The sequence below is a fragment of the Engraulis encrasicolus genome, chromosome 6 (genome assembly GCF_034702125.1).
Source record: "Engraulis encrasicolus isolate BLACKSEA-1 chromosome 6, IST_EnEncr_1.0, whole genome shotgun sequence".
NCBI classification, from domain to species: domain Eukaryota; kingdom Metazoa; phylum Chordata; class Actinopteri; order Clupeiformes; family Engraulidae; genus Engraulis; species Engraulis encrasicolus.
This window is the reverse complement of record NC_085862.1, coordinates 8,959,308-8,972,199: the sequence shown is the minus strand read 5'-3', so window position 1 is coordinate 8,972,199 and position 12,892 is coordinate 8,959,308. Positions and strand designations below refer to the sequence as shown.

Sequence of the window (12,892 nt, the reverse complement as noted above, 5' to 3'; positions counted from 1 at the left end):
CTCACGGATAGAACGTGGATGCTGACTGCGCAAAGTGCAGCCCGCGAACCTCTCGGACTCGCAATGCTCCCAGACACGTTAAGCGACCGTGAATATCTTGGTGTGTATGCACCGTGAGCAACCCTGAGCCGCCATTTACGTGTTGAAAAAAATGGAACACAACAGTCGATAGGATAAGCTTGACTCTCCTATTAGTTGGCTCTGGCTTATTAGCCTAAAGCCGCAGTCACCAAACGTACGCTAGTCTTACCGCAAGTTTTGGATTTTGTACACGTCTTTTTTTCCTGGGGACGTCCTCCTCATCTTCTGTTGATCGGGGCAGACGTTTCTCGAAGGAATGCAATCTGGCCTCCACCCCATCGAACCTCTCGTCGACCCTCTGCATGTACCTCGCCATGGTGTCCGTCATCATACGAGACAGCCCGCTGATAGCACTCAGGATGAGTTTGGTTTCCTGTGACTCTGGAGCTGCTGAGAGCGGTTCGAGTCCTTGCAGAGGCGTCGAGGGGCAGTCGAAAGCTGGTCAATACAATCAATTCAATTTCAATTTATTCATTAGGGGCCATGTACAATTAAGACATAAATGTTGCCATTTCATGCATTGTACCAGCGTTAGCCTTGGGCTAAATTACATCTGCGGGACGTAAACCATCAAAAACATGAACAAATAGGCCTACACATGAATACGAGTCGACCAGAATGATAATGATTTGGTGTTCACAACAATCATGGCAAACATATATATATATAGAGAGAGAATAAGTAGCGTCTGTAGGGTAATAAAAATCTGCCAAAATGGCAAACTTGGGGTGAATAGAGAGGGTCCGAGGCACTCTTAAGTCTGTTAAAAGCCCCGATGTCTAAATAAAGGACTTTTAACAGACTTCAGAGTGCCTCGGACCCTCTCTCTTCATATCAATTGTAGAGTTTGTGGAATTGTGAATGTGCATGTCTGTCGCCGTCTCTTACCTCTTGCGAGTTTTCCTTCATCTCCGTTGAGCTTGTTATTAAGCTCAGTGCTCAGGACTGGAGCCACGTCTGATTCTTCATGTTCCTAAGACGCATGAAAAGATGAATTGCTGTATTAATTGCAAGTCAGAAGCATCTGACTCTCTTTACAAAAATAGATGGAAAAGCTATTCTGGTGGGTGCTCAATAGTTCAAGGTGAATATTGTTGTCCAAAATTAAAATGAAAAGTTCAGAAAACAAAGCACACATCACTTATTATTCTTTTTTTCTTATTTTACTTCTAGGATCAATTCTTATTTTGCTTCGCTCTTTTATATATTTGGGGGGGGGGGGGGGGGGCAGAGAGAGATGGGGAAGGGTCGGCAATGGTCCCGGGCCGGGAGTCAAACCCGTGTCGGCCACATAGCAAACGAGTGCCCTACCATTTGCACGCATGGGCAATTTTAAATGTACTTAATGGACATGTAATTATAATATTTTTAACAATATTTTCAGGGTTTCTGCACATTTTGGATCACCAAATATAAGACTTTTTAAGACAAATATAAGACCTCTGATGATAAAATATAAGACCACCGCTCGGGGTGAGGCATTGCAATATTGCTAATGTTATTAGTTTGCATTGCTATAATGAAATGTAGGCCTAGTACATAATTATATATAATAAACAATATTATATGACTACTGTGCTTTTATAGTGTAGCCTAGGGTAAACACAGTGTAAGCAGTAGCAAGGTGTAACTGATCTGTAGGCCTACAGACACCATGCATGCATATGGTCAGTTAACTGACAACTGGCATTTAATTGAGGGTCCCACGCACGTTTTGACGGCCTATGGAAAACTCAGATGAATGTTCATCAAATGCCTTTAAATGTACACATTAAAAATGGCTCAACAATTCATAATTTCTGATGGATAAATAGTTGAATGCACTTTGCTATTAGGAGAGATGACACCTGGTGTCAAAAGGGTTAAATGTACGACTACTCTGAGTGCCGTTTCTCCTCCTCCAGCTCGCTTTATCAGAGACGGGTAGCAGAAGCAAGCGTTCTAATTTCAGCAGCCTGTCTGTAGTTTGTTGTTCTCAACAAACAGCGCACAACTTGGAAGTGATTTCCAGCATGTCCATAACAAGCATTTAGCGCGTTTACCGTTGCCCATCTGGTTACCGATTTGGACATTACGCACCTCGCCAGAACATTGGCTTCGTACATATTCTGTTACTCATCCGATTTCGTATTGCCTCGCGCTCACTTCCTCATGCTGCCATCAAGTTAACGAAATCATTTTGCATTTGACAGAGGCCTCAAATAGCCCGTCACGTATCTAGAGGCGATTTTGAAAGTGTAGGCTATTGTATGAAGGAAGATTTATTTTCGAATACGGTCATAATGGACTTTAGGAAATTAACCCTTTACATTTAGCAAACGCTTCTACCCAAACGCGAGGGCATGGCTAACATGCTTACGATAGATAAGATTTAAAACTTACACTCAACGACTGATTAGGCTATGCGTCCTCCCGACACAGTTAACATCAAGCTTCATATTCCGACGTTGCTTTGGATAGCACCTAACCGTTTTATTTCTTGTCCTCAAGCCACAGTACACTGAACGTGCATCTATCTACCCATCTCGATTCACGTTCATATTTTTTCGACCACTTTTTCGACTGTTTCTAATAGAACATGCAAGTAGGCTAGACGGCTCTGGCTGCGCCCACAGGTCTGCGGCTGCCCCCCGCTGTGTGGCCAGCGGGCTGCGCTGCGCCACAAACACAGATCAGTTTCATCTACTTTTCCGCATCTTGATAAGGGACGTATGCCGGTTAAATAAGGTTTATAGCGTCAAAAAATAGACCTTTTTCTTACACTCAAGCTACCCAGGGGAAATATAAGACCTCCCACGTAAATATAATACCACACTTCCAAAAATTGGCGAAATATAATGCTTTATAAGACCTTAAAAAACAAATATTAAAAGTAAGACTTTATAAGACTTTTTAAGGATCCGCGGAGACCCTGATTTTGGAGTGTCAAATGATGAAGAAAAGTTTTTTTCTTACTAATGTGTTGATGTCTTCATCAGGTGAAGGAGTGGACTGTTCCATAAAGGCGTCAGCTCCACCTACAGAAGAAAACAAGAATGACAAGAGAAATACGGAATACGGAAAAATAATAGCGAGTCGAGTAGAACCTTCCACTATTTCACTGCTTGTGTGTTGTGGTGCGCGCGCGTGCGTGTGCGTGTGATGGCCATGTTATAGGAGCTGGAATTGTAATCAGGAAGTTGCAAAACTAATATCCGTCAATAGAGGGAGCATTACCATCAGCATCAGAGTCGTCAGTGGCGTCATCTTCATCATCATCATAATTGTCTTCAACTTCTTCCTTGATCTTACTGATTGCAGTCCTCACATCCCCACCTTCACCGTGACAACCATCTTGAGCAGCATCAGTACCACCATCACCATTAATAGCATCAGCCACAGCATAACCTTCCATAGCTTCGTCCTTAATTCCAGTCGTTGTCATTGCATCCTGCCCAGATTCCGTTTTCTGTAAAAGACAATAATCGGTTGGACACACACACACACACACACACACACACACACACCAATGCGTATTAGGTGGTATGTTGGTGTTTTGTGTGGGTTTTTTATTTATTTTTTAGATTAGATTAGATTAGATAGCACAAGTATACAGGTAGCTACAGGCCAAAGGGTTTGTAAGTGCAAATATCAAATGGCAAATTTCCCCATAGGAACAAGAAAGTACACTCTACTACTTTAAGTCCGATAGAGTGAGGGGGAGGGAGAGAGAGACTGGGGAAGGGAAGGGAAGGAAAAAAGCAAATGTCATGTTTCTGTTTGAGTGTGAGTGTGAGTGTGAGTGTGTGTGTGTGTGTGTGTGTGTTATACCACAATATTGGGCTCGCTCTCCAGCCTTCCAGTCACTTGAGTAATCAACACGCACAGAGATGTATTCCGCTGGACTTCACTCTGAGAAAGGCACACACATCCAAAAGATATTACCACAATTATTGTTATTATTATTATTATTATTATTAGGTGTGGTTCCTGATTAAACAAACAAAAAATAAAATTAATTAGTGGCTTTATACGAGTAATTAATCTCGATTTAACTCTAAAACTTTGTGTGTGTGTGTGTGTTTTTTACCTGTATCACTTCCAGTGTGTGTGTGTGTGTGTGTGTGTGTGTGTGTGTGTTTTACCTGTATCACTTCCAGTGTGTGTGTGTGTGTGTGTGTGTGTGTGTGTGTACCTGTATTGCTTCCGTGATTAGCTGGTATGCCCTCTGGAGGTGAATGCAGAGTATCTCCCCCACAGCCTCACCGACTTTGTTCTGAGTCAGGAACTGAGAAAATGAAAAGATTTTTACACACTCGATAATCACACTAGGCAAGTCCAGACAGAGGATTAGGATTACATACTTTATTAATTAATGTGTCAGAGAAAGAATTGTAAATTCATGTATGAGTAGGTTAGTTGAGAGTGAGTGAGAGAGAGAGAGATTATTGCCAATGTCTTATTTAAATGTTTTTAGTTAAACTGCACATTGGAGACTAGTCAAACGCAATTTCAAACTCCTGTGCTAACCCTGTTACATAGATTTTTGACAATAAAGTACTCTTGACTTGACTTTATCAGCAGTGCTCTATATTAACACCAGCCAAGCGGCCAAATGCTGGTGAAATTTCAGTTTGGCCAGTGGTGTTACAAGACCAACTTACTAGCCACTGTGACCCATTAGTGAGTAGGGCTGGGTATCGCGTTGATGTAAGGCAGGATGGATTCATGTTTTTTCCATGTTGTTGACGCCAAATTCTGACCATTCCACCTGAGTGTTGGAGCAGAAATCAAGACTCATCGGACCAAGCAACATTTTTCTGATCCTTTAGTCTAGTGTCATCTATGGTGGCCTGGGCAAATTGTTGCCTCATTTTTCTGTTCTGACCATGTGGTCTTCTGCTGCTGTAGTCCATCTGCCTCTAGATTTGACGTGCTGCGTGTTTGGCGATTCTCTATGCATACCTTGGTTGTAAAGACTGTTTATTTGACTTAATGTTGGCTTTGTATTAGCTCGAACCAGTTTGGCCATTCTGTAGTCTGACCTCTGGCATCAACAAGGCATTTTTACCCACGGAACTGCTGCTCACGGTCTTATTTATTTTTCTTTTTGACCCATTCTCTCAAACCAAACCCTTCTGGCACCAATAGCCACGTCATGTTTAAAGGCATGTGCTGTAAATAAGCTTTCTTCATGTTCTGATGCTCGGTTTGAACCGCATTAGATTATCTCGACCTACATGCATAAATGCATTGAGCAAAAAACTTTGGAGTGGACTTGATAGCAAATGGTTTGTCAGATAGCCTATTGTGCATGCATAACAGCCTACTTCCCATTGGTAGGCCTGTAGAGTGTTACCTGTAAAGCTTCCGTGATGCACTCTCCAATTCTCTCGAGATCGGAACAGGCCTGCTTGTGACTCACACCGACGTGATGGGAAATGTATTTTATCTGCGAGATAAAGTAGCACGGTGCATCGTCATTAGTCAAGTCAAACTGTCATCAGTGTTGCCAGATTAGGCGGTTAACCGCTAAATTGGGCTACTTAGGATGGCCGTCTGCGGGTAAAAACTGGGAAAATTGGCCATTTCCCATTGTTTTCTGCCGTTTTGGGCCCATAGAAGTCAATGCAATTTGTTGAAATTGGGCGGAATTTAGCGCAATTTGGCGTTTTTTGAGAACCTTTTGGGCGGGATTTGATCAGACGCATCTGGCAACACTGACATTCCAACAAATGGATGCAGCCCAGCAGGGATGCACCCACATCGAAACTGGTATTTGTATCGGCACCGATACTTGCTCAAACACTTGCCGATACTAGGCAACGATACTGCCATCACACTAAACAACGCAACATCTCGCCACGTTCTGTTGACTTGAAAGCAGCATGGGAAAAAGGCGCCGTCTGTCTCATACATTTAATCACATCTACATGGAAATGGACAATAAGACAAATATCACAGGTGGAAAAACAAGGCTGTGCATTTATTTTTATTGCATGTTGTGGGTAAAAGTATCACGATTGGTGCTTGCTCGGTATCAGCAAGTACAGAAATGAATGTACCGTACTCGTACTCGTATCGGTTATCAAAAAAAATGGTATCGCGCATCTCTGCAGTCCAGTCATGATATCTCTACTGTCACACTAGTAGTCCCAGAGTAAAGAAGGTTTTAATTATGTTGTGGAGCCCAAAAGACTGGATCTTTCTGATTCAGAAAATTGTGAGGAATTCAAAAATGCAAGCCTAACAAATCCAGACTAGACAAATACACAATATTCACCTGGGTTGCATACTTGCTCTTATCCTTTTTCAGCTTTGCTTGGGAAGGATTTCAAGCGACATTTTCCTAAATCTATGCAAACCTTGGTCAATTGCACTGAAGTGGTTTAGCAAACTCTTTGGTGACGATTCCAAATATGTGACAATATGTGATATATAGGCAATCCCAGTTACCTAACCATAAACACAGGTCAAGCATTGGATCTTTGCAGGCAAAGGTTCCGAGATACATCGGTACACTTTTTAAGTTAAAATAATGTGAATTTGAATTAATCAATTAATTAGCCTGAGGGGGCAGATAGCCTTCGATGTAGTTCAGGGGGCATTTTGAAATGGAAATTAAATTAAATAAAAAATGAAAATAAATAAATAAAAAAAAGCCTAATAATAATTCAAAAAGATTGCAAAGCTATGTAATGGAAAGCTATGTAATGGAAATCATTGTCATTTACCAATGTTTATAATATAAAGGGCTATGGATTGAGGCACAAATGTTAGGCAGGCCTACATGCTTAGTTGTACATCACTCCCAAACAAAGCTGCAAACGGCGGTAAGCGTGCACCCACTTGCAGAGAAAAAATTGTGTGTGTGTGTGTGTGTGGTTTTTTTTTTTTTTTTTTCAACCTTCAGGTTTATGGCACATACACTGTGTGCAGAATTATTAGGCAAACATGTTTTTTGACCATTTTGTCTTTTTTATGCATATTTCCAAACAGCAATCTATATGAACATGAAAACCTATTTGATTTAAGCATTCCAGGTCATGTATATTTGTATAATAAGATGGGGGTGTGGTCGAAGGTGCCCAACACCTTATATCAGGTGTGCATAATTATTAGGCAACTTTGTTTTCTTCTGGGAATATGGGCCACAAAATAGATCTAACAAACAATTTTGAAGTGTTCTAGAGGGATGTGGCTGTCTTGAAATTTGCAAGATGTTGGTCACGTTCACACAGAACTATCAGATGCACTGTTACAAAGTCATCAGTCTCTTAAGAAATGTCACTGCCAAACATTGAGAAGAATTTAACGTGAAACAACAAAAAAATATTACCCTGCAGTGCTATCATATTCCAGAGCAGAAACCAACACAGAGTGTCCAGAAAAACAGGGTATTGAGCGCTCAGAGACATGGCCAAGGTAAGAAGGGATGACACCAGACAACCATTCAACAAGTTAATTAAGTCAAAACGGGGGCAAAAATACCTGGGGACAAAATGTTCAAAGGTTTTATGGACTTGGGAAAGTGACTCTTGACAGACAGGGTGGATGAACTCATGGCTGGATCTTTTAGAGGGAGAAAAAGGGGTAACACTTTACTTTACGGATCGCTAATAAGGTGTTAATTTCATACTAATTTCTCAGTAATTTCAGTCTAATTTTATGGTAATAACTGCTTGTTATTAGTAATAACAGCAAAATAACCATATGGTTTCCGGTGCAATTACACTATAATTTCTCATTAATAACAGCAAAAATAACCATACAGTTTCCAGTGCAATTATGCTGTAGTTTCTAGTTATTAGTAGGCTAATGGAAACAGCTACTGTGTCATCATAGTAGTTAGGTGGTAGGTATGCCAGTAACTAAACGGTATCAGCCGAAGTAGTTTCATACTAATTAGGCTACATCAGGGCCGTAATGTGCAATATTTCCTCTTCCTATGTTATTGCATAGAAACGACCACCAAGCATCCTTGTATTATTTCTGCTTAATTACCTTGTAAACAATTGAGTAGTTATATGGAAATAAGATAGAATCAGGGCCGTAAAATGCATTATCACCTATTCCACTCAATTTTATGGAAATTACATAGGCCTATTTTCATGGTCTTAAAATGTCTTATTTCTTATTTCCACTCAATTACTTAGTTATTATCATTTTTAATACAATATAGACTAGCCTACTATGAAGTGATTCAAGTACACAGACAAACACATTGTGTGCAAAACTTTATTTATTTTTCCAATCAGTTATGAGATTCATGTTCACTGATGTGAAGTTGTCAATCTGCCACCATCCAGAGGAAGTCCTGTGAACACAAACAAACAGAGAAGTCAACTGCAAGACCGGTTTCACCCACGTTCATTTTTTTATGTTATCAATTCACCATCGCTAAATTTGCTTCTGAAATGCAGTACCATGTTAAATGCACGTTGTAAATCTTCCTCAGGCTGACAACATAGCTGATTTACAAAGGCGCAAACTCTAGCTAGCACCTAGCTTCAGTCATTGAAAACATGGTGGGCAGAGCTAGCTAGTTGGTTCTCCATTGTAAAGGTACTTCTGTATGCCGTTTCATTTCCAGAACAAACATAAACCTAACACTAACTCATAAAACATGTTTGCATAAGGCTAAAGTAATTCGACGATTGAAGGTGGATGAAATCAACATCAAGACCATTTTAGCTCACCTTGAAAGTTACCCTGGTTGCTGCCTGCGTGTGAAAGCACTGTGTGGTGCGCCTCAAACTCCACCCTTGTGTGTCAGGGTACTCAATTAAACAACGTCAGCGTCTCTGAGCCATACTGCAAGCAGAGCGGGCAGCGTACAACTAGAACGAGTGTGCTTGAAGTACAGAAGTATACTGATTGGGACGCTCCTGTTCTGCAGTAACCAAACTTTCGTTGCCTAGCAACAACAGGACTCGCCGCCGCCACCGCNAGCAGTGTTGCCAAGTCCGCTTATTATAAGCGACATTGGGCTTCTTTTTTTGAGCAGTCGCTTTGAATTTTGTAAAGTCGCGGGTTGCGGTTTTTTTGGGCTTGCTCTTTTCAGGGTTGGGCTTGCTGTTTTCTCCTGCTCTGCCGGTCATTTGGATGTTTTTTTCAATGGCAACTCGTTTTTTCTCACTCATCCTTACAAGTGACCCTACTACAGCATTGTTAACTCCCACTTTCTGTGGTCACTTGGGGGGAATTTTAGCTGCCACGCAGACCCCTGCAAAGAGCAAGGTCTTCCCTGACTAGGCACGCGACTGACGACCCACCCCTTCGGTTGCTTATTTTGGGCTTCTTTTCACTACGCCCGTCAGTCGCTTCTTTTGGGCTTGTTTTCAGGACGTCAGTCGCTTATTTGTCGTAGAAAATCTGGCAACACTGACCGCGAGCTAGTTCAACTTCAGTGCAGCAGAGCCAGGCAAGGTAAGCTTCCTGACAACGAACTTTTAATGTAGTTCTAGCTTTAACCTGCTTTCATTTTGTCTCTGAGCATTGAAGGATTTTAACTGTATACATTGCAAACACGTCTTATCAGCCGTGTTTGTGCTGAAATGGCATAGCCTACAGAGGTACATGGAAACCACTAGTTCTAGCTAGCTCTGCCCACCATGTTTTCAATGACTGAAGCTAGGTGCTAGCTAGAGTTTGCCTTTGTAAATCAGCAACGATGTCAGCCTGAGGAAGATTTACAACGTGCATTTAACATGGTACTGCATTTCAGAAGCAAATTTATTGATGGTGAATTGATAACATAAAAAAATAAACGTGGTGAAACCGGTCTTGCAGTTGACTTCTCTGTTTGTTTGTTTGTGTTCACAGGACTTCCTCTGGATGGTGGCAGATTGACAACCTCACATCAGTGAACATGAATCTCATAACTGATTGAAAAAATAAATAAAGTTTTGCACACAATGTGTTTGTCTGTGTACTTGAATCACTTCATAGTAGGCTAGTCTATAGCCTATTGTATTAAAAAATGATAATAACTAAGTAATTGAGTGGAAATCAGAAATAAGACATTTTAAGACCATGAAAAATATGTAATTTCCATAAAAATTGAGTGGAATAGGTGATAATGCATTTTACGGCCCTGATTCTATCTTATTTCCATATAACTACTCAATTGGTTTTACAAGGTAATTAAGCACAATAATACAAGGATGCTTGGGTGGTCGTTTCTATGCAATAACATAGGAAGAGAAATATTGCACATTACGGCCCTGATGTAGCCTAAATTAGTATGAAACTACTTCGGCTGTTGATACGTTTAGTTACTGGCCATACCTACCACCTAACTACTATGATGACACAGTAGCTGTTTCCATTAGCCTACTATTAACTAGAAACTACAGCATAATTGCACTGGAAACTGTATGGTTATTTTTGCTGTTATTAATGAGAAATTATAGTGTAATTGCACTGGAAACCATATGGTTATTTTGCTGTTATTACTAATAACAAGCAGTTATTACCATAAAATTAGACTGAAGTTACTGAGAAATTAGTATGAAATTAACACCTTATTAGCGATCCGTAAAGTGTTACCGAAAATTGCATCTTTTACGAAGACAATGGTATTTATGCAGTAATCTGCTGGTATTTGAGTGGAACTCAGCAACTGATCTGAGTGTGCAATTACTGATCTAGCCATAGGCTCATCAACCTGGTCCATTAACAGTCACTTTCACTAGTTCATAAAACCATTGAAAAAACTGTCTAAAAACATTTCTTGACCCAGTCTTGACTTAAGTTACTTGTTGAGTGGTCTTCAGGTTTCAGCCTGTTTTACCTTGGCCATGTCTCTGAGTGCTGAATACAATGTTCTTGTAGACAGTCGATGTAGGTTTCAGTTCTGGAATATACCAGCACTGCAGGGTAATAGTTTTGTGGTAGTTTCATCTTCAATTCTTTTCAATCTGGCAGTTACTTTGTGAGCACATGTCATGTGACACTGATGACTTGTAATGGTGCATTAGATGGATGTGACCAATATTTCAAGACAGCCACACCCCTCTAGAAGACTTCAAAATTGTTTATAGTCTTTACAGAGTTTGTTAGATCTCTTTTGTGGCTCATTTTCCCAGAGTAAAACAAAGTTGCCTAATAATTATGCACACTATTTTTGCCCTGATATAGGGTATTGGGCTCCTTCGATCAAACTGTCTCTTATTATACCAATATGCATGACCTGGAATGCTTAAATCCAATAGGTGTTCATGTCCATGAAGGGTGGTGGCGGACAATATGCATGAAATGGACGATATTGTCAAAAAACTTGTTTGCCTAATAATTCTGCACACAGTGTAGGTGACCTGGAGGGAAAAAATGTTTTTTGGGAAATGTATGCACTGCAGACTAACACCTTTGCGAGAGAACGCGAAACTTTTGCAGGATAACGCAAACCTTTCGCGAGATAATGCAAATTAAAACTTACATCTGCAGGTTCACCACTTTGATTCGCAGCAAACTTTTTGGTCACCGGGGGCAGTCTGAACCAACTCACATAAGGGTTTGACACACTTCAGAGCTGTAGAGGTATTCAATTCAACCACTGCTGTCATTCATTCTCATCAGAATCCCCTGAGGAATCTCACTCACGTAAGTTTTTATAACTTTCCTATTTAGTGTCGGCACTAGTTGTTTTGTAAAATGCACGCAAGTACACCATTTGATAAGATGGGTACAAATGTTGTTAACAATGCCTTAAGGTCAGTACTCACATAGAGTTGAACATAATGCTAAATGATATGGCTTTCTAACAGCATAAAAAGCCACTCATTCTATTTTGAATCGAGGCCTTCAAATTTGGCCACACAAGGAGGGCAAATCACATTTCCTGCTATGTTCCAACAGTTAAGCTTCATCTTAAGGGTAACCAGGTGATAAAATGGCCGGCTTGTGGTCAAGACCCGTCACATAGCAAACACTACATGAAAGAAAGCATGGCGAAGAAAGAATACACCTTCCACTTGAGCAGTTAAAATCATGTCCACAACCAGAAAGAACACTTTTTATATCAAATAATATTGTATATTTTTTCAATATTCACAATGTACCTAGTGTCCCAACTTCAATCGAGTTGGAGTTTGTACGAAAGGAGATATTGCTTTCAAAAATTGGTTTACAACTTGCCAAGTGGTATTAAAGAATGTAGTGTTACCAGACGCTCTATATGCAGAATTAGAATAGAGAATCTTTGGTGTTACCGAGAGATCTCCCCCTGAATGCTCTGATGATGTGTCTCCATTGTTGATAGTGGACTCAGTCTCATCTTCCTTCCCACTGGAAAGGTTGGTGGATGAAGATGATTGTCCTGGGTCTGCAATGGCATTCTGCAACAAGGTTTTAAGTTACGCAACAAATGAATTCAAAGTATAAATGCACATGCAGTGTAAAACTCAATGTATACATTTTTTGTCTGAGCTGATAACAAAGACAAAAAATATGCGCTAAATGGGAATTTAATCTTATTTCACACAAAACCCCATATTTGTGGTTATCATTTACGGTCTATAGGACTAACACTGAATATAAGTAACAAACCCTTCTGCCTTGATCTTCTAGCTCTTCGATCGCGCAGTCACTTTCTTCGTCACTTTCTTCGTCCACAGAGGACTGGTCAGAGAATTTGTCCTTCGAGCAGAGGTAAAAACGGAGAGCCTTCAACTTTGTCGACTCATACATCCTGCCCACAGTGTCTTCCAGCGGAATTAAATTCCGTTGGAAGTCCCGCATCTCAAAATCAAAATTCTCTTGTTTTCCTTTGTTGGATAAACCATCGGGAAAAAATAGTTGCTTTGCAATTTCCATCAACTGCTTGACAGTA

General features: G+C 40.5%; 1 protein-coding gene across 1 annotated transcript in view; it reads right to left on the bottom strand.

Moving 5' to 3' along the window:
* Nucleotides 1–12,892, bottom strand: part of LOC134450174 (uncharacterized) — a 31,755-nt gene that overhangs the window by 17,314 nt on the left and 1,549 nt on the right. The window contains exons 2-8 of the mRNA XM_063200027.1: nucleotides 5,420–5,512; nucleotides 4,256–4,348; nucleotides 3,892–3,972; nucleotides 3,298–3,529; nucleotides 3,037–3,098; nucleotides 970–1,054; nucleotides 251–519 (exon numbers count right to left, since the gene is read on the bottom strand). Coding sequence (XP_063056097.1) covers nucleotides 251–519; nucleotides 970–1,054; nucleotides 3,037–3,098; nucleotides 3,298–3,529; nucleotides 3,892–3,972; nucleotides 4,256–4,348; nucleotides 5,420–5,512 — 915 coding nt within the window. The remainder of the gene's footprint in view (nucleotides 1–250; nucleotides 520–969; nucleotides 1,055–3,036; nucleotides 3,099–3,297; nucleotides 3,530–3,891; nucleotides 3,973–4,255; nucleotides 4,349–5,419; nucleotides 5,513–12,892) is intronic.